Below are 22,510 nucleotides of genomic sequence, written 5' to 3'. Positions count from 1 at the left end.
CGAACAGATGAATGGTTTAATCATGAAATTTTGAATTTTGATATAATTTGTATCAAGGACAGTAAAGTGAAGAAACATCAAAATTTGAATGATATTCTACAATTACCCACCTGTCTCCAGTGTCTTCTTAGCTTTTAGATTTCCATGGTTGGAAGCTTGTATGAGATGTTTAGCAGTGATCTCCTCGCCCTTTTCTAGAATCATGCCATCTACAAGAAGTTCTCCAGCTACGATTAACGAAAGGAAAGAGGAAACTTGGTTAATACTATTACCACTTATACAACAATTATCACAGCAATTTACAAACTTGTCACTTGTCAACAATTTGATGAAACAGGAAGAGGGGGATTAAAAGTTGCTTTAAGTTTACATGACTTCCTACAAGTCTCGTAAGCTTTCTTGTGCTAAAAGATCCATACGCAGCTGACTTAGCACCTGTAAATATTTAGGATCACAATCTCAGAGGAACATGTGAGCAACAGACACGTGGTTTGATCAACCTGAAGTGCCACTGGAGGATACCCACCTTCATGCAGCTTGATGGCTTCTCTCTGGAGAGCCATGCCTGAGCTGTAGGCCTCCACACACCCATGGCTTCCACACTGGCAGGCAGGGCCATCCAGGGATACCTTCATATGGCCAAGCTCGGCAGCGCAGAAGTTGGTGCCATGGATCAGATGCTTGTCTAAGACTATTCCTCCGCCGATACCTAACCAAACAAATAGAATACAATAAAGGACTTCACCAACATGTTCAAGGTGCTAGTACTTATGCGATTGGGAAAGAGGTTAAAATAACATGTAGACTTATGATGCATCACTTTCATCTATAAATGCTTACTATTATGCATCTTGGAGCATTTGTGCGGAACAAATGCTAATAGAGTCAAATACAAGTTCTAAGGCCTCATTTGTTGCAAATCAAGTTATCAAAATATGTATAACATGCATCTTTAAAAATCTTAGTTCCAGTATTTGTGGGTGTGTATTTTCATTTAATTTCTAATATTTTCCAGAGTACAAAACTATAATATGAATATGACAACAGAAGTTTCTTAAGTAAGGTTAGGAGCAAATTCCCCTTATTTTAATTAACCCTTTTATGTGCTTCAGTAACATGTATTTAACATCGTTTTTAATGATATAAAGCTATTTTAAGTGTTAGTATCAAGTTTTCAAACTTATTCAACCAATCATAAAAAACAAATCAAAAAAATAAAAATGCAATACAATAAATAAAAGGTTTGAACCCTGAGGAAGCAATTTTTGTGAATTTGAGCAAGAACCTCAAAATTTCAAACAGAATTCTTACAAATGAAACAAAAAATGCCAATATCTCTTTTTCTCGACAACTATTTGAAATAATTGACGAACCTGTTCCTGTTGCTATGGTGATGAAATCTTTGACCCCTTTGCCCAGTCCAAACTTTCTCTCTCCCAGAGCGGCACAGTTACCATCATTATCCACCCAGACGGGGAGGTGAAGGGTAGTTTCTATTGGTGTTCGGAGATCAATCTCGTCCCATCCTAAGCAAATAAAAAAAAACAATATAAAGATTCATGAATCATAATGCTTATTTGACAACCATCAAATTGGTAACCTTTGGTATTCTTACTGAAAAATAGCAGCTAGCTTCAGCCCATCAACTATTAAGCATGTCATCTCTACATTTAGACATTGATCTTTAGCATACACGTATTGACAACTCTACTTGTGTGCAGACTCGCTTGAGAATAAGTAAATTATCACGCGTCTGAATCAAAATTGGAATTTTTTCACCTCTCTCCTTCAAAGTTCCAGTTTTATTTTATACATGTCTAAATGGACATTATATTGGAAGGCAACTGAATGTGAGAATACAAAGGTCTACAACCTACATGTATGCTCATACATGTATGGATCCATTATAAGCTATTATTGATAGGAAACAAACAAAATAAAGAACCTGTTCAGGGAGTAATTTGGCTTTACAAATTTGAATAGCATTTTTGGTCAAAAGAGAAAAGCTCTTAATATGCACAGTCCTATGTTCAAATATGCCGTACAAAAGACTTTATTCATAGCAGTCTTTCAAAAATATGGAGCACATTGCGATGCGATACCAGGAAAATTATTCCCTGCTGTTAATGAGTAAGGCTGTATAAATTAACAAAACACCCTGTCAATACACATAATCGACTATCATAAACACCATTTTGCAGAGACAGGAAAAATTTAAAGAGAAATGCCAGTAGTTGCAGTAAACACTGATTTCATGAGAAAGTCTGTAAAACCAGGCTTAATTGTCAGTATATCATCGAGGATCTAAATCAGGTACCGTTACATAAACCGAACTTTGTGAAATCTACGCTGAAAAATGTTCACACTGAAGATCACCAACACAGATAGGCACACGTGGGACAGTGTATTATTATTGCTCGAATAAAGACCCGACGGAAGTGACTGAATCCGCGCTTATTTTGCTTATTTCTCAGCAATTACACAATTTCTTCCAGAATCCTTTGGCACATATTTTTTATTCATACAAACAGACACTTGGGTGGTCATTATATTAGATTCTGTAAAAAGTCATTTTGAGATCGTTACCAATACTGGAATTTATCTTTAAACTCGAGAAGGAATAAGAGGAAACGAACATAAAATTAAAGGATGCATACACTGCATACAGTGACATTATATTTTTGGCAGAGTATAGAATTGTACTTGTACCCCATATTTTCAAATTTTCAAATAATGCAACTTCATGCATAACCACTCCTTCAAAGATAACGAGATGGAAAGCTGTAATGAATTACTTCCAAACTGTTTGTCAGGGGTGATACCAGTTCAACCATTTTTGTGGATTACATCAACAATGTTTACACAATACAAAGCCAGGATATGGGATGAGCAAGATAAATACACAATGGAAGAATAAACATGAACTTTAGACAGGGGCAAAATCTTATGAATTAGTTGTGCTTGGGAAGGTCTTGGGGAAATAATTCACTTCAATATCATCTTGTGACACCCTCAGTCACCCCAAAGGTAAATAGTTTGACCTTTTTTCAGTAAGAAACGGATTACAGTAAACAAGAAAGGCTATAGTTCTTTCATTCATTTTTTTTAGTACTTTGCAGATACAAACTTTTTCTCAAGTCCAAAGGTCAATTAGACAATCCCTCAATGTAAACAATTAAAAGTGTATAAAGAAGAATCCTCTTCCACCTCCACCAACATCGTCATTATATGCAGGCCTGCCAACATTCGAAAATGAAAACTAAAGGAGTACTCATCGTGCAGCGCAAATTTTCCTGCTCGATGTCAGGTGCCTCTCCCTCACTTGTTTTTTATTTAAAAATTGAGAATTTACAAGTGATGAAAAACTAAATTACTCTTACACCTATACCCCACCACACAAATACATACATGGGCAGATTCATTTTTTATCTTAAATAATTGGAAAAACAGAATGCTCCTCTTTTAAGTTGATAAAAAATCTTAAAAACAAGGTAACTCCTGGAAAAAGGAGAAACTGGCAGGCTTGCATTATTACTACACAACTACTACTTCATGCCAACTTGGCATATGTGACTTTGTACATACAGAAGTGGTTTACCAACTGTCATCCCATACAACAAATGCAAACAGCATGGAGAACATATTTGACCAACTCACCTGCTATGGCTTTTGTTGAATGCATGACAAGTCCTTCCTTAGAATTTACCCTGCCTCCAGTACTGATGCCTATAAAAGGACAAAACATAAAGCTCTTATCAGGCTAAACTTCCACATAATTGGAGTAAACAAAAAGTTTACGTAGTTACAGTTTACTTCTCTTGTGGGCGAAGAGCATAACATCGGTCATGTACACTATCCATTATGCAAGGTGGGGATAGAGATCAAATAAGATCTCTAAAATATGATCTGGGGCTCATCGCAGAAAAGAGCTTCGACCAAACGCAACTTGACTTTCGACCGATGAAATGCACATATTAGGGACTTGTGCCTGATGATTCAAGCTTCGTTTAAAATGCAACTATTTCTGCAACGGGCCCCTGATGTACCGTAATATTAATAATATTAATAATTATTAATATGGATGCGCGATAGCTCAGTCGGGATAGAGCGGGGGATTCGTATTCCGGTGACCCGGGTTCGATTCCCACTAGTGCGCTAGTGCCCTTTGGTAAGGCATTAATCCTCAGTACTAGGTCCTTCGGAGAGGACCTTAAGCTGTCGGTCCTCTGGTTGCTTGCTTACAAGCATTCATGCTTTCTTAGCAATCAGGTAAAAAGAATCACCACCAATCACTAATAATAGCTGGATTCATATACATGCAGTCCTTTTTGCCCGAGGATACGAAGCGCTGATACTATTACCAAAGCTTCAGCTGCGCTGCCTATATAGGCGCTCAAGGAATAATCCTTCTTACCAGGTACCCATTCACCTCACCTGGGTCGAGTGCAGCAGATTGTAGGTACATTTCTTGCTCAAGGAAAACACGCCATGGCTGGGAATAGAACCCACGTCCCTCAGATTGAATGATGAGAGTCATAACCACTACACCACGACGCCCCGACTAATATTAATATTCACATCATTCAAGAAGGTACTTCCTACATGGTCAGGCAAAGAAGTGTCACCAATTTCTATTGAAAGGAACGTTTCAATTAGCCGACCCCAAAGATGCAGCCATGGTACAGTAAATTCTATAACTTTTTAAATTGTCTATCAGTAACTTATTTTTGTAATCTTGTCCAAATTAATGCTCATGACACACTTTCTTGAAAATGAATACTTGTCAAATTGTAAATCAGAGCTATGAATGGTATCCTGAAAGGGTAAAACAAAGAGAGAAAGGTAAACTTACCGACACCCAGAACTCTGCAGTTAAGGGAATAACTCTCCTGCATTGCTTCTAAGAGAAGCTCCAGAAGTGCTTTTATTCTTTCTTCATTGGTTGTGTGGGGTGTTAACTTGGATTTCCTCAATTTAACTTCACCCTGTTATGAAAAAAAAAACATGCATGACCCTATTTTTAGTTCGCAATTAGTTTAGCACACCTAAAGCTCATACTCAAATCATGTCTTGCATTGTATTTTTTTAATGGAAATCTACCATTACAAATTCTTTACAAACAAGAACAAAAGAACTTGTCATGGAGAGTAATGGTGGTTTTTTTCATCTTGGTATAATATGGGAACATGGCCCATCAGCCCATCAAATTCAAGGTTTTAATTGTACATATATACCTCGGTCACATTTGCTCTACAGCGGGCGTATGGCGAATTGAAAACTGCCGTTTAATTAATTTAACATGTAATTCAAACCACCTATATGTAGCTGGTCCAAAAAAATATCATAACGGCTGTTTTTGACTCGTCGTACGGACAACGTAGAGCAAATGTGACAGAGGTATTACATGTAGTTAACATGATGGCATAATTATAATGGTAAATCTTTTGGGCCAAGACCTGTTTCCTGTGGCACGTACCTGCTGTAAAGAACCCGGAACAATCACATGGCAAAAATTGCTCTTTACAGGCAACAGAAAGAAAATATAATTTTAGTTTCTTTTGACAATCGTTTGTAACCTGTCAATGAATACAGGTTTCATGATGACGGGCTCACTTACATCTGCAGCTATCAAAGCCACCCGGAGCTGCGTTCCTCCCATATCAACAGCGAGGGCACTCTGCGTCTCTAGGATGTGATCGATGTCTATGCTGGGGCTCTCTGGCATGGGTGGGAAGATGAACTGTTTCTGGATGGCTTCATCCTTTTTGATTGATTTTAAGAACTTGATGATTCTTGGTACTGCATGCCCATCCCCATAGATGTAAGATCTGACATGAAAAAGAGAAAGATGATGAATTCATTTGGTGCTATGTCAGCTGGAGAGGGTTTGATGATTATCGTTCCCATACATGTAATTTTCAGAAGTGTAATCTCATGGGGACACAAGCGATCCAATTTTTCTTCCAAAATGTTGTAAAAAGCAATACAAATTTCACTACAATCACCCATACCCCTTGATGAGATGATTGGGGCAGTTTTTTCACACTTTTCAATTGTTTTTCCCAGAGTTTTGATATTTTTGCTCAAGGGGAGGGGGGGGGATAGATCCACAAATGGGCTGATTTACTATGGCAGACACTCATCAGTGTTAGAGGGGGTGGCTATATTTAATTTCTTTCTTTTTTTTCCTTACAAATATCATATTTGCCATGCAATTTTATAAACACTAAACATATTGTTTACTCTAAAAATGCATTTGGTCATTTCAAAACCTTCAAGATCTTGGCCAACCAGTTTGAGTAGAGTAGAGTCTAATATGAAAAGTAAACAATTATTCTACAGGTGATATGGATTTCATTTGGTGCATATACGTCATTGCTATTTGCATAATCAATTTGAGCTTAGACATTAGTGCTTGCAGCACTGTATGCCTTAAAAAGTATAGGTTCAGCACAAGAAGCAAAGTCCTTTGCTCTGGAAAATTACCGAGTTCACATCAAGGCCTTGAGTAGTTCTTTCTACATGAAGTTGTTTGTTATTTTAAATTCTCTATGAACTCCATGAAAGGAAACAATTGAATGTAGAGTTAGGAAATTCAAACTAAAGCAATTTAAAATGTACCCAATAGGAAGGGAACATGTTAACTGAAGGACATGACCTTTCATGTGAACTGTTTCATACTATTGCTTTCTGTTGCAGATAATCTGATATAAACGGTGAGTTCATCAGACAAGCTAAAGATGTAGTACTCTACATGTGTATTAACATAAGCAAGAACAGAAATAATTTTGCTGTGTAAAGGGTAGCAAGAACGAGAGATAGAAAGCCAAGAAAGCTGAAAATATGGAAAAGGCAAAATAAGCCATCTCTTCAAATAAATTCTTTTCCACTTAAGAGTCCATTCATCATCCCCACCCCTTCACCCATCCATCCATAAAACACATACTATACCATAACCTGTGTAAGACATACATGTAAAATGAAAATAGCAGCTGGAAATTTTCACTTATCTATTTGGCCAATCCTTGATACGAAACCGAAACCAATACTGTGAATGTAACCAATCCTAAATATATATGGAATCCTGGGGAGCGTTTCATCAATATTTTCATCCGACAAGTTGTCAGATCTGACATCTTTCCCTGATTTTGATTGGCTGAGAGGCACTGTTCCTACGGTAACTGTCGGATAAAATGGGACTTGTTGGATAAAACGTCCGACAAGTCCTTTCACGAAACGCTCCCCTGGCTTCTATAAATGGCATTACAGCACACAAAGAAAATATTTTTTTTTAACATGTAATCATAGACAAAAGTGTAGAATGAAAATCAAACTTACGGAGGGAAGTGTCTTTGGTATTGGATTTCTAGAGCATGGTGTATCTTTTCTTTGGTATCCGCATCTCGACAGTGTAACACATTTTCACCTGAAATGTAAAAAAAAACATAATTATAGATGATTTGAAACTATCCATATGCATGTATGTCGATTACCATTGTATACATGTACACAACAAAAAATATCTCACATCCATCCCCGACTTTTGTTCTCTTTATTATGGTGACGAGCATGGACAACATGTCACCCCCAACCCTGCTGTATATAATATGCAACTGTCAATCAACTGCCCACTTCACAGCATACAGCTGCATTGTTACAGGAATATTTTCTTTGATGTCTCATGAATGCTTCGCTGCCAAATTTACAAAATCATATATTTAGGTTTATGAGGGGAAGGCACATTTTGCTACAGTATGTGAGCCCAAAAAGCACATAAATAGGTTAGAAGAAATAACAACAGCTCATGTTTAATGATCATAAACACTCAAAATATCATCTCCTTTTTTTTTTTTAATAGCACTAGTTATACCTGTATGGAAGTTTGTTTGTTTGTTTTTTTGCAAAATGTTCAGTCAAATATACCATCTTAAAAAGAAATCTGAAGGTCAATGCAGGGTGCTATATAACTTTTTAGAAGCACTTTCCCGGTTGGGCAAGTAAATTTTTAAATAGTTGGAATATACTTGCCCAAAAATCAATTTCACTTGCCCGAAAAAATCCTTGTAAAAAAAAGTTTTACCTCTTCAAAAGAAAGTATTGTGGTTTTATTTATAAACCATTGAACTTCTTTTCTCTCTTTTGACATGTACTGATGTACCTTGTTATTGCATGACTTTTCTAAATTGATTTTATCTTGCCTGCTATGACCAAAATTACGATCGATAATATATCGAAAAAATCAACCCTAATTTTGGTCATTCCACTGAAAATTTTGCCTTCCCAATTCGGACAAGTAGTTTTGGTCTTTATTTCAAAACACTTGCCCGACTCTAATTTTTACTTGCCTCGGGCAATCGGGCAAGTGCTTATGTAGCACCCTGGTCAATGGAACAATCAATCCCCTTCTTCCAATAGCTATCTTCCGAAACAATTTCTAAAGACTTAACATTTAATCTGCATCTATTTTTGTTTGAAATGTCACTGAAACAAGAGTACCTAATCAGTTGTGTATTAAAAGACATATCTGACTAGTCTGATGTGCAAACCCTTCACTCCAATTAAGGGTCTGAATGTGCAGCCTACTCATGCCTTCTGTACTGAAGGCCCCCTTGAAACAGCAATTTGTGTATGTGCTAGTCTTTGCATGGAGACACACCTGTTGATCAAAGTTTCATTCAGGGCCTGTGCCTGCAGACTAATTTCTGACGTCCCTGCCACACCATTCCATGCAAACCTTGTGGATGAGTTGCGGGCAATCACCCACAACACACCTACCCAAACTTTTCTGCATGCAAATCAGACTTACGTCCACTTCTGTGGGCAACTACGTGTGAGATACATGCAAGATACTGTCATTGCGAGCAACCTGCGGGTAGGAAAAAGAGCCACCCACAAGTCCACACAAGGCTTACATGAAACAATGTGACAGGGCTTTAAAATTCTGCAATATTACAAAATCAATTTTAATGAATGGTTAAGGTAAAGCTACATGTATGCAATCTAAAATAGTAAAACAAGTTTCTCCACAAGAATGGCCTTGAATAACTATCTATGTTTGTATGGTGGAACATGTAACTATCTACAAGCTATTGATTCTGCATTTTATGAGTTAGTTTTATTATTAGCAGACATGGTAGTAGATTACTGCCAGGTAGAAATGGCACATGTGTATCAATACTGCTATAAGTTTCAATTAGTCATTTATCTTCAGATCTGCCCAACGACAGTGTGTGTGTGTGTGTGTTTGTTTGGGAGGAGGTCTGACTGCTTAGAAACAAAAAAATAAATCACTTATGCTGGAACAAGAGTGTCTCTTGTCCCATAAGGCATGACTCACTGGGTTGTCTCCAAGGTAACTTCTGACTATCAAAGTACAAAGTGCTTGAATTCATTTCCGACTCTTCTGCATTTACTGTAGATTACCATACAGACTTTTATTTCTTAGATGACTTTACACAATCATCAGGTGTGGGATTAGGATTCATGTTAGATTTAATGTTTAGATATTCCATCAGAATCATTGTAAACATTTCCAAAGAATGTCAGGGATTGATTTGAAAACAGGCATATCGCACACTGCTTAGATAAAATTTGCCATTTTTTTCCATAAATAAATCAATTATTGACCTGTTTCTCTCCCTGTTTGCCTTGATCCTAGGTTGACTACCGGTGTACCAAACGCTCCAGCTTCTCTGACTCCCGCACTGCTGTTCCCGATCATACACCCTGCATTGGCGACTAAGATGATGAATTCTTCAAACGGTATATGCTTGACAGGAAAGAACATGGGGTTGGTCTCCACCCCCTTCTGCCGCATGATTCGAACGATGTCTTTGCTTCCTGGGATAGGATGAAGGAAACGAAAACTATGTCGTCGTTCACATACATTTAAACTCTTTAATCGGGTTCGCTGCATGAATTTATCAATGATGGCAACTTGCTATCAAAGTGAATCTATCACAATAAAATCATAGTGAAACTTTCAAGTTTGAGGCACTTCAGAGGATGACCCTGCTACAAGAGTCCATCAATTTTTAGCAGATAACAGACTACGATTGCAGCTCAGCTTTCAGGCTGTCATTATAATCTCTTTTTTCAGGCACATTTTAACAAAACATGCCAAACATTTCATGCATGAAATTGAAAATAAAGCCCAAATCTGAAATAACCTTCAAAATTATTTTTAGAAATACTTTAAAAGGGTAGGGGGGTCATATAGAAAACATTGTTACATGAATTACATATTAACAGAAAAGGTTATGGATACGTATACAAGTAAAAACAGCAAGTGGAATGCCTCTGGCTGTCTCACCTGCATCACGCGATTCAACATAGCAGCAGTGCTGACTTTGAAAACTACTATAACTCCCACAAGATGTTCAGTAATACTTGGTTACTCTTATTTCCACGTTTTATGAACTAGACCAATACACTTACAGAGATAAGATGGTAATTCAACAAATACCCCCAATGTGGCCAAAGTTCATTGACCTCACATGACCTTTGACCTTGATCATGTGACCTGAAACTTATTCAGTGATACTTGATTACTCTTATGTCCAAGTTTCAAAAGTCAGATCAATAAACTTGCAAAGTTATGATGGTAATTCAACAGATACCCCCATTATGGCCAGTTCATTGACCTTTGACCTTGGTCATGTGACCTAAAATGCGCACAGGATGTTCAGTGATACTTGATTGCTCTTATGTCCAACTTTTATGAACTAGACCAACATACTTTCAAAATTATGATGGTAATTCAACAAATACCACCAATTCGGCCAAAGTTCATTGACCCTAAATGACCTTTGACCTTGATCATGTGACCTGAAACTTGCACAGGATATTCAGTGATACTTGATTACTATTATGTCCAAGTTTCATTCATCAGATCCAAAAACTTTTAAAGTTTTGATTGTAATTCAACAGATACCCCCAAATCGGCCAAAGTTCATTGACCCTAAATTACCTTTGACCTTGGTCATGTGACGTGAAACTCAGGCAGGATGTCTAGTGATACTGGATTAACCTTATGTCAAAGTTTCACAAACTAGGTCCATATATTTTCTAAGTTATGATGACATTTCAAAAACTCAACCTTAGGTTAAGATTTTGATGTTGATTCCCCCAACATGGTCTAAGTTCATTGACCCTAAATGACCTTTGACCTTGGTCATGTGACATGAAACTCTACTAGGATGTTCAGTAATACTTGATTAACCTTATGGCCAAGTTTCATGAACTAGTTCCATATACTTTCTAAGTTATGACGTCATTTCAAAAACTTAACCTTAGGTTAAGATTTGATGTTGACACCGCCGTCGGAAAAGCGGCGCCTACAGTCAGACCGCAGGTCCCTATGCTAATGAGCAAAAAGGCCAGATTCATCCAAATCATCTCGTGGCTGAATCCTCCTCCTTGCAAAATCTCGTGATTCGTGAGATTTTCTTTCTCTGAGAATTTACCTGTTTTAACCTCAAGTAAAATGAAATATTATTGCACCATCAGATAGAGTAAAAGTTACTCTTTCATATTGGTCATTTATTTTGTATACAATATTTTGTTAAATAAGTAAATTTCTGGCCTGAATGTGTGCCTCAAAACTGAATTTTCTTCCTCTGTTTTCTTTTGCAAATTGTGCAAAACTTTTTATTTTGAGCCTCAATGATATCTATATCACCATAAAGCTGAACTTCTGTACTTTCTCACAATGCCACTCTTGATATGCGGCACCTTTTAATCGGGTCAAGATCACACTTTCCCCACCAAGGTACAAGAAGAGATTTCTGAAATTTTGTACTTGCATGAAATCCAGAGTCCTGATTGGCTGGATAAGGTTCACAGAATGACAGGCGCGGGGTATTTGAGGAGATTACCAGATGGGAAGTGTGACCTTCCCACGAACCCAGGCACTGGAACCATTGGAATTTGACACTGGGTGGTCTCTCTGACCAATCAGAGTGCAGTATTCTCGTTTTCTAACTGCTTTATGTACTTGGCATATGAAAAGTGTGATCTTGACCCGAATAAACCAATTCTTATTTTGAAACCTATATCATTTCAAAGCATACATATTCAGCTTTATCATGATATAAAAATCATTTGGGCTCAAACATAAATAAAGTGTGAAAATAGCAGCTTTTGTCAGGTGAAAATATTTATTTTGTAGCATATTTTAGATTAAAATTTTAACCTATACGGTGTATATCAAAAAAAAGTTTACACTTAGAAAAAATCCTGTAAAATTATATATAAGTAATATCCTGACGATTTTTCCACGTTTTAGTATTGGTACAGATCCATTTAAGCAAATGACGATATAACTGTCGAAAAATATTTCCGCTCGAATGAGCACCACTTACTTTCGAAAAGTTGGTGAAAATGATTTGCGCAGAACTTTGAAATAGTTATGCGAATAAAAGTAGACCTTAATCATGAAGAACACGTGAAAATTAGTTAGTAAAATTGATTTAAAGATATCTTTTACCTGTTTAAACTTGTTTCCTTGCCAAACACTTCGAAGAGTGCATAGCGCCCCACCCCACTCCCCCACACACCGAGTCCATCGTGATAATATTTGCTTTACACTGAGCTGTGATTTACGTGAAATGGCTTAGGCTTGATTTTCATTTTGTTAATCGTTGCCAAGCTTGGGAAAAGTGTGGAGAAACAAGTATTAAATGAAAAATGAAATGTAAACCAACTTTAAATGATAAAAACTTAGTGAAAAATGCTGGAGATGTCTGATATAAACTTTTGTTCAGATTCAGTTATGTCTTCAGATCCAGCTGGCACAAAAAGGGTAAAGGTTGTGCTTACTAAGTGTTGAAATTTCAAATTTGGGCGGCAAAATTGTTACAAAATGCTTGAATGTATCCGTTTTATGTCAATTGGCTAAAAGTGCTAGGGAAATTTATGACACAGCGTGAAAACAAGCATTTCTGCGCAAACAGATTTCTGCGAGCTTTACAAAAATGGACAGTGCTCACTTAAGTGAAACATTCTGTCAAAATTTTTAATTTCATTGGATAGATGAGACCCAAACCCATAATTATATGTGAAAAAATTACCCACATGTTGTATATTTGTTATTTCCCATGACTTTTTCAAAGTGTAAACTTTTTTTTGATACGCACTGTATTACAAAATCTTTGAATAAATTGAATAAATCCAAACACATGACCTGAAAGAATGATTCTTCTTCTTTACAATGGTACCAAATTCATGAAATTCGATGCACAATTAGAGCAGCAATGACCGAATGAAAAGAGGTGTTTTGGTCCGCATCAAGTTCATTAAATATGCAAAACATCTCAAGTCATGAATATCACTTGGATGAAACAAGCCACTTTCTTGGGACCTGCAGTCTGACTGCCTATAGTCTCACTCTGCTATGCAGGTGAGACAAAAAGCAAATTTCCATTCCAACTGTTGAATATTCCAGAAAAAAAATTAAGTGAAATGACTCTGTACGAGTTAAACACAAATCAATAACACACTTATAAAAAATAGCACTTCCAGCTTTTGAAGTGCACTATTGAAACAGATGTTTGATTATTGATTGACAACATCAATTAATGACGTGACACAGAAATAAACACAGGTGGGCTAACCGACCTGCATCAATGTTTGGGAACAGCATCAGGACATGCTTGTTGAATTCCATCAAGGCATCAACCATAAGACTGTACATCTTCAGAGAGTCAACAATATTTGTGGTCACGGGATGCTGTACGGCTACTATGTATTCTTTGGGCTTGCCCTTACCCTTCAGCCATTTGTCTAATATGTGCTGCAAGATAGAGAAGAGATGGAAATTCAATAACGTTAACATTGTTATTAAAAGAACTTATATCATTTTAATCTGTTGAATGCACTACCTTATTATGGTGAAATTCTTTCTCCTCTTGAAACAAAATAAAAATACACATATTATTGACCAAAACTAAAAATTTAATAAAAGGGGAAACTTTTAAGCATTTTTAGTATCAGCTTCCAAAGATTATGGAAGTAATTTACTTCTATTTTATTGTATTTCTAATCTTAATTTATGTTAAACACATTTTACAAGTAATACACCTGACACATATGAATATGCACCAGATGATAGAATGGGAGTGAAAAAGAAAAAAAGTTGTTTATAATCAAACTTTTGTGGCTTACCTGACAGTTTTTCACATCTGCACTTAATAACCTGTCGTATGACGGACATCCTGCCAGCAGTATCCTGTCATTATCCTCGCACATTGCCAAAAGACGCTTGTGAGCACGCTCAGTACAACACACGTGATAGTGCGCAAGCTTTGAGATGGTATGTCTGATGCTATCGTCTATTGTGCCGCTAACCTCTCCACCTTCTACGTGGACAATGCGAATGTTCATGAGAGCGGCGCAGGCGGCTAACGAGAGAACGTCAAATCGGTCCCCGTGGACGATGAGGACGTCGGGTTTAAGGCGGAGCATGATGTCGGGGAGCTTGACCATGGCGAGACCCACCGATTCCACCATAGCTGCTTCATCTTCCCCTCTGACGATGGTGTGGAGCCGACTGTCAATCGTGAAGCCATCTTTCTCAATCAATCGATAGGTAGATCTGGACAAGGAGACAAATTTGAGAGCAAAATTAATATTACAGAACAATCAATAGCAATCAATATGAATTGTTGTTGAACTGAATTATATGGTAAACCCCTTGTTGGATACACATGTGTGAAATGAACTGTGGAACCCATTTACATGTTCGTGTCCAATACTGAAATAAATACAAACAAGTTTATGATAACAACCTTATATTCATTTTAATATCAAGGTAGCCACTTCAGTTCCGAAAACTGTTCTCCAGTGAGCTGTAACACACAATTATTCACTAGAATCTTCACAAATGACCAATATGCAATTTGGCTGTCACTGGAACATCAACTCTGAAATTCACTTGTAATACCTGTGGTAACTTTTCATGGAACAATGCTAAAACTTTACACATTACTTGGACTTATACACAAAACTCTTCCCTCCCATAAATAATGAATATAATACAATTCAACAGTTTTTAAATCTAACATAAAAATTACAACATTGGTAATCATAATAGAGGTTTAAAAAATCTATTCAGATCTTGTCTAACAATTTATGACAACTAACAAATTTGGCAGGAGTACAAATTTCAACCATGAATCTACAATGTAGATAAACGATACAGACTTCAATGGGTGAATCAAACCACAGAGAAATCCATGATTATTCATCAATATCATCATACATGTTTCAATATGAAACATCTGTTTTTCATCTGTTTTTCTCGAGTTTAAAGCATCATCGGCCTACCCTGGACAAACCATCCAAGTAATATGAATTCCTAAATATAAATTTACAAGTTTATTCATCACGTACACATACCGCCTTGATTAGTAATTAATGGTTAATGTTCCAAATTATTATTTTTTTTTGGGGGGGGGGTTCCTGCACACTTGTGATCCAACCCCCCTCCCAATACCTTCCATTGAAATTGTTGATGCACTTTACTCTCATTAGCATAGGTCAATTTCTATAAAGAATTAGTTTTGTTGTTTTCTGGATTTCTAATATTTTAGAATCTACAGGGCTAACCAATGCAAAACATTAATTCCTTTTTGTTTTCTCTAAAACTCATCTTGGGCCCACTTTCGCAAATAAATCCTAAGAAATACATATACTGTAGGTGCCTATATGTACAGGTATATTTTATAGAAAAAAAAATCCATGGTGCATGTGAGTATGAGTTTGGAGTTCCAAGCCGCACATCCTATCTCAAAATAATCCGAGTAGCGCCCCCCCCCCACCGCTGAATGTGCAACACGTACATGTACCATCCAAAATGTAGGTGATATCACAATTAGATTCAATCCACAGTGCTGGCTTCTGTACAGTACTTGTAGGTCTATTCACGAAATGCGCACTCCTGTGGCAAATACTGTACATGCATGATGCATGCTTGAATATACTGCTCCGTGATTTTCTCTTCGCGTAAAACTAGAACTTTATTTTCATGGAGGAACGTACACTATGTAGGGAAATATATTATTTCCCCATTTTCATGGATGAGCATAGAAAAAGACCAATTATTCTTTCCAGCATTAATATTTTTGTTAACTTCCATGGCGTTGTTCAAACAACAAGTGGAATGCCTCTGGCCGTCTCACCTGCATCACGCGGTTCAATATAGCAGCAGTGCTGACTTTGCATACTACTCTAACTCGCACACGATGTTCAGTGATACATGGTTACTCTTATGTCCACTTTTTATGAACTAGACCAATAAACTTACAGAGATATGATGGTTATTCAACAAAAAACCCCAACATGGCCAAAGTTCATTGACCTTACATGACCTTTGACCTTGATCATGTGACCTGAAACTCGCACAGGATGTTCAGTGATACTTGATTACTCTTATGTACAAGTTTCATGAATCAGATCCATAAACTTTCAAAGTTATGATGGTAATTCAACAGATACACCCAATTCGGCCAAAGTTCATTGACCTTTGACCTTGGTCATGTGACCTGAAACGCGCACAGGATGTTCAGAGATACTTGATTACTCTAATGTCCAAGTTTAATGTACTAGACCAATAAACTTTCAAAGTTATGATGGTAATTCAACAGATACCCCCGATTCGGCCAAAGTTCATTGACCCTAAATGACATTTGACCTTAATCATGAGACCTGAAACTTGCACAAAATGTTCAGTGATGCTTGATTACTATTATGTCCAAGTTTCATGAATCAGATCCATAAACTTTCAAAGTTATGATGGGAATTCAACAGATATCCCCAATTCGGCCAAAGTTCATTGGCCCTAAATGACCTTTGACCTTGGTCATGTGACGTGAAACTCGTGCAGGATGTTCAGTGATACTTGATTAACCTTATGTCCAAGTTTCATGAACTAGGTCCATATATTTTCTAAGTTATGATGACATTTCAAAAACTTAACCTCAGGTTAAGATTTCGATGTTGATCCCTCCAACATGGTCTAAGTTCATTGACCCTAAATGACCTTTGACCTTGGTCATGTGACATGAAACTCTAATAGGATGTTCAGTAATACTTGATTAACCTTATGGCCAAGTTTCATGAACTAGGTCCATATACTTTCTAAGTTATGACGTCATTTCAAAAACTTAACCTCAGGTTAAGATTTGATGTTGACGCCGCCGCCGTCGGAAAAGCGGCGCCTATAGTCTCACTCTGCTTCGCAGGTGAGACAAAAACGGCAAATCCAGTCGTTCAATGACCAGATTTCGTGTTCTCTGAAAGAGAGATGCTCTATTCTTTCTTTCAGTTACAGGCATGGGAAATCTATCACCATCATACTCTGAATGTTGTTCAGACTTTCACCATCTGGGCAGTATTCACCTTTAAAATTTTAAAAATTGCTAACAAGTATAAATTAATCAAAATCAACTATAAATATCCTTTTCAATCAACAAAAAAGTAAGCTGTTGCAATTACTGATTATCTGTTATTATCTTGCTATTTCATTCATTTGTCATTTACTTACATGTACCTCTAAATATACTGTACACTTATAATACATGTAAATACTTAGTTTCTAGTTAAATTTATTAGTTTTATTATATTAAGTGCAACATAAAGCTCCATATCACAATTATGGAGTTAGAAATAGACATATTAGTTTGTACAGAGCTGCCAACCTGAAAAGGATCAGTATTTTTGAAGCTGAAAATCAATATTTCCGTGAGGAAATCAGTATTTTCAAAACTACCATAGGACCGCACATACAACTAAAACATTAAAAATCAGTATTTTACATGAAACTATCAGCATTCTTCTCACTTTTCAGTACTAAATACTGAAAATCAGTACTACTTGGCAGCTCTGTTTGTATGTTAGTACCACATGCAAAAAAATTGGAATTCTGTAGCATTCAATATGGACCCCATCCCCTTAAATAGATGTTAGGAATACAGAGTACTACATGTAACCATTAATGTAGTCTTATTACAATATATGTACATATAATGATAATCCAATAGTTCCATCAGAGGAACAAAGTATAAAAGGGGAATTTTATTATTTTCTTTGATCATAATTGACAAACAAATAAAAATTGGTCTTTCAACTCTTCAACTCCATGTACAGGAGGTGTACATGTTTGTACAAAAAAGCAGCAAAAAATGCAGTACATGAGCATATTTGCTTTATTAGATCATCTAGAAGAAAATCTCAAATACACAAGATTGGCAAGTTAAGATAGCCATCTTTAGCTTTGGTGGATCCCTCCCCCTGTCACAATGCGACTGTAAGTCTATTTAGTGTTAACCCCTAGTAACCATTCAGCTTGTATATAATAAAAGGAATTTGGGTGGTTGACTCTTGTCATAGTCCCAGAGTCAATCAACTGTATCTTTAAGTAAGTGATCAAACCCGCTGGGGTGTAAGGATTAGAATTTTACTTTGACTTCTTGACAATCTTAGGTCATGAGCATTGGGTCATTTAACTTGATATATTTAGTTAAGTTCAATGGGGCTCTAAAATTCTATAGATGTTTGTTTTTATGTATGAGAGGAAAAGACTGTTGAGAATGTTTGAGATGGGAGTTTTGAATAGGTGAAATTAAAGCTTGGATAGTTAAGTAGTTTTAATTGGATATGTTCAGCGTGGAAGAGTAAAGCAGAGGAATATTGAGAATGTTAATGACTTTGTCTTTGTGAGAGTCAAGATGGAGTGGTGTTTGAGTAAAAGCAAATCAGAAATCGTTTGATTCTCGGGAGAGGAAGACCCTTCCACATTTGGTCTTAACTCGGAGTGTGAGGGTGTGGTTCTCGTAGGCCATTACTTTGGGTGAATGTTGCAGGCTGTGTAGTGCAGGCACAGCTGAGTCTTAATCCCCATCGTTGGCAGGCTGGATCCAGGCAGCACAGGCCAGGTAAAGCCACCACATCTGCCCCCATCTCACCAGACACGACTGTTCCAAAGAACTGGACGAGCTGGGCTCGTACTTCATCCTCGAACTCATACGAGCTGGGCTCGTACTTCATCCTCGAACTCAGAGTTCGTGACTTGTGATTCATCGTAGCAATCTTGTGGCTCTCAGCCCTCATCATTTCGTCCGCGAATCTGGACTGGCTTTTCGTCGAGAGTTCGCTCGCTTTACTTCGCGTCGTCGAAGCCACCGCAGTTCGCTCTTAGACGACTATATTCATCGGACCAACGATAGTCATTGACGATGTCGAAGGGGTCCTTATTCTGAACTATATAAATTATAACCAGATTAGATATACTACGGTCCAGTGTAGGTATTCATCCAAGTATAAACCCTCTTTTGATGAAACTTAATTGGTGGAATTAATAACCAAAAATATTGTCACGTTTGGATGCCAAATTATTAGGCCTTGATTAAATATAAATAAATCACTCTCATTAGATACATATTGCAACATATTCAGTATACATGTAGGTTAATTCATGCTGATACTGCTAAATACAGTTTGATGTTATGTTGATATGCATGTGATTCATGATTTAATTCTGATTGTTCAATTTCTTTAATTATATGTACATTTATAGAGCTGGTCGCTCTGAATTAAATTTATGTTACATATAGATATTGAATGATTGTGTGATTATTGCAAGTGGTAACTACTTTCGTTTCAAACAGAACCAAATCTATTACCAGACTGGGAATTTCAGTCCCAAGATCTGACACCCCCCCTCTCTCTCTCTCCTTAACATGAATACATGTATCACTATTACAATTTATTACAAGACTACATTGTAATATGTGCATGTCTAAAAGTAACATTCAGTTTATGGTGTCAAGGATCAGAGTACATATGTGTTATCTAATCTTTTAGTTAAATACAGGTTTTATTTGATTTGGCTGGGTGCATGGAAGATATCTCCATAATTAATATCATCACTGAAGGTGAATAATGCCCATTTTTACCCCAAGAACTATGTTTGAGGAAGGTATCATGAGAATTGGTTAAAAACTAATGAAGTAATTCAAACCGCAAGAATTTTGACTAATTTTTTTTACAATATATTGTTACCAAGGCAACATGATTTCCAACACACACAAAATATATCCTGCACATTTTTACCCATAGAGCTATATGTGTGACTGAGAGCTAAATTTCATGAGCATTGGTTGAAAATTGATGAAGTAATTAAAACTGCAAGTTTTTAACCAAATTTTGCCATAATATGTCGTTACCATAACAACATGATTTCTGACACACAAAAAAATATGTCTCGCACATCTTTACATCAATACCAATGTGTGTGCCAAATTTCATGAGAATTGGTTAAAGACTGAGGGTGTAGTTTGAACTAAAATTGTTTTACCTTAGTTTTGCCAAAATACATGTATACTGCTACCATGGCAACACTATTTCGAAAACATGAGAAATGTAGCACATCTTCACCCCAACATGATATTGGAAGTTAGTTGATCTATTCCAACCTAATTCACAATAATGACCCTTTACTGAATATTCAGACCAAATTAGAAATGCATAGAATTGCCGGTACCAGTATGATAAGAGTTCATTTTATCAAATTCATAGAGGGTAAACTGGAAAACTACAGTTCTGTACATTTATTGGGATTGGATTTAGTGTTCAAACTCCTAATAGTAATAGTAATACTAAAAGTTTATATAAACCTCTACATGGTTTACTAATTTTTTTTCAAAAGCTTAGACTAAAAGAAAATAAAATTACAGAATTGAAATACTGTAGTGAGAGGGGAGAATTTCTTATAATAATTCATGTAAACAATATTAAACCAAAACATGAAGCATAATAAAAAGTAATCATAAAAAGACAATAATAAATATGATAAATATCTCCCATAGACCCATCAGTTAACCATAATCTCCCAGTTAATGTGCTGTACATAATACCAGGTCCTTAACAATGATTCCTACATGTAACTAGACCAATTATGCACTTCCATATTGTTACTGTTACGCTTTTATACATGTACATGTATGTACATGTATGTAGGGCAGGTAATGATCCCGATTAGAATAGCACCATGATCCCAACATCTGATTGAAATACATTGCACACTTACGGTCTGGAACCTTTAATATATTTCTCAGCCACAATATACACATCTCTGGGAGAAAATAAGGTGAAAGTAACTGGGATAATGCAATTGAATTAAAGGGTAGGAAATAATATTTTTATTCTTTAAATTAAATTTTGTCATATTCATATTTATAATGAGAGGGGGGGGAATAGCCACAACCCACAACTATTCCGATCTTTAATTGACTGGAAATTCATGTGTACTTTTGAAAACTAAATGGAAGTTCATACTAAATGACAGTGTTTATCAAATACGCTGTAACCACCGAGTGCTGGAGGTCAACCAGTTTATATCCAATATAAAAAGATGGTATATTTTGTATGCATAAAAATGAAAAGGAAGGAAATATATCCTGTAACCTTTTCTTCAAAGGATTGTTCGCTCCAATTCGCTCATTTTGATTTTTTTCATTAATTTTTTTGTCATCAGATGGAGGGAGGGGGTGGAGTGGGGGTAGCCTAACTTACCCATAATCATCGATGAGATGACATCCTAAGACAATGGTCGATAACTCAAGGTCTTCGTCTTCTTGAATGGATTGCATGATGTTACCTAGCTTGGAATAATCCGCTCGGTTGGTGGTCGAGACGCAGACCCGCAGCTTCCTCCTCTCCACAATGTCGCTGTCACCGTTGGCATGGATGCCCGTGCCATTCATGGTCGCCATGGTACCGGAAAGTTTGCGTTGGTGCTGCTCGTTTAGAAGAAAACGGTTGTAGGCAACCTGGAAATACAAAAGGTAATCTGTTATAATATTGACAATTTTTTTTTTCTTCAAGAACATTGATAATGATCAAGCAATCATTGCAACGTGCTTTTTCACTTCATATCATTAAAAAAAATCAAAGGCATGATTTGAAATGTACAAGGTACATGTAGGAAATGAATTGTAAATTGAAATGTCAAAAACAGGGGATGCTAAAAACTGAGCTTGTAGGCCTGTACATGTGTGCTTCATTCATCCATTCGTGGAGTGTTGTGGCCCAGTGGATTAGTCTTCAGACTTTGAAACACAGGGTCGTGGGTTCGAATCCCAGCCATAGCGTAATTTCCTTCAGCAAGAAACTGATCCACAATGTGCTGCACTCAACCCAGGTGAGGTAAATCAAATGGATACCGGTAGGAAGTAATTCCTTAAAAAGCTGTGTGCGCTATGAACGCCTAGCTTAGCCGGGTAATATAGGAGCACCATGTGCACCTAACAAGATGGATATGTGCGCAATATAAATACCCTATATTATTATTATTATTATAACCCCACTTCCCTTCTTTTTGCTTTCACCCCTTTCCCTTCCCATTTTTGTAATTTTTTATTTATTTCCCCATTTTCACATCATTTATTCGTATTTCAAAATGAAAAGTTCTTTCCAACATATTCTTCTTTCTGTAATTCATTTTCCCTCTTTC

The 22,510-nt window shown here is 36.7% G+C and overlaps 1 protein-coding gene across 4 annotated transcripts in view; it reads right to left on the bottom strand.

Moving 5' to 3' along the window:
- The window catches only part of LOC121424852 (bifunctional UDP-N-acetylglucosamine 2-epimerase/N-acetylmannosamine kinase-like), a 44,574-nt gene that overhangs the window by 1,774 nt on the left and 20,290 nt on the right, over positions 1-22,510 (bottom strand). For 3 of the 4 annotated variants that reach the window (XM_041620674.1, XM_041620675.1, XM_041620677.1), the window contains exons 2-13: positions 21,571-21,827; positions 21,086-21,130; positions 14,164-14,593; positions 13,618-13,792; positions 9,628-9,840; positions 7,339-7,426; positions 5,618-5,828; positions 4,853-4,985; positions 3,658-3,726; positions 1,374-1,526; positions 527-709; positions 111-227 (exon numbers count right to left, since the gene is read on the bottom strand). In XM_041620674.1, the coding sequence (XP_041476608.1) occupies positions 111-227; positions 527-709; positions 1,374-1,526; positions 3,658-3,726; positions 4,853-4,985; positions 5,618-5,828; positions 7,339-7,426; positions 9,628-9,840; positions 13,618-13,792; positions 14,164-14,593; positions 21,086-21,130; positions 21,571-21,827 (2,074 nt within the window). The remainder of the gene's footprint in view (positions 1-110; positions 228-526; positions 710-1,373; positions 1,527-3,657; positions 3,727-4,852; positions 4,986-5,617; positions 5,829-7,338; positions 7,427-9,627; positions 9,841-13,617; positions 13,793-14,163; positions 14,594-21,085; positions 21,131-21,570; positions 21,828-22,510) is intronic. The other variant, XM_041620676.1, reaches the window with a different exon arrangement.

The sequence above is a fragment of the Lytechinus variegatus genome, chromosome 12, assembly GCF_018143015.1.
Source record: "Lytechinus variegatus isolate NC3 chromosome 12, Lvar_3.0, whole genome shotgun sequence".
Classification (NCBI taxonomy): Eukaryota; Metazoa; Echinodermata; class Echinoidea; order Temnopleuroida; family Toxopneustidae; genus Lytechinus; species Lytechinus variegatus.
Note: the sequence above shows the minus strand (reverse complement) of the source record. Positions and strands in the feature narration are given on the sequence as shown.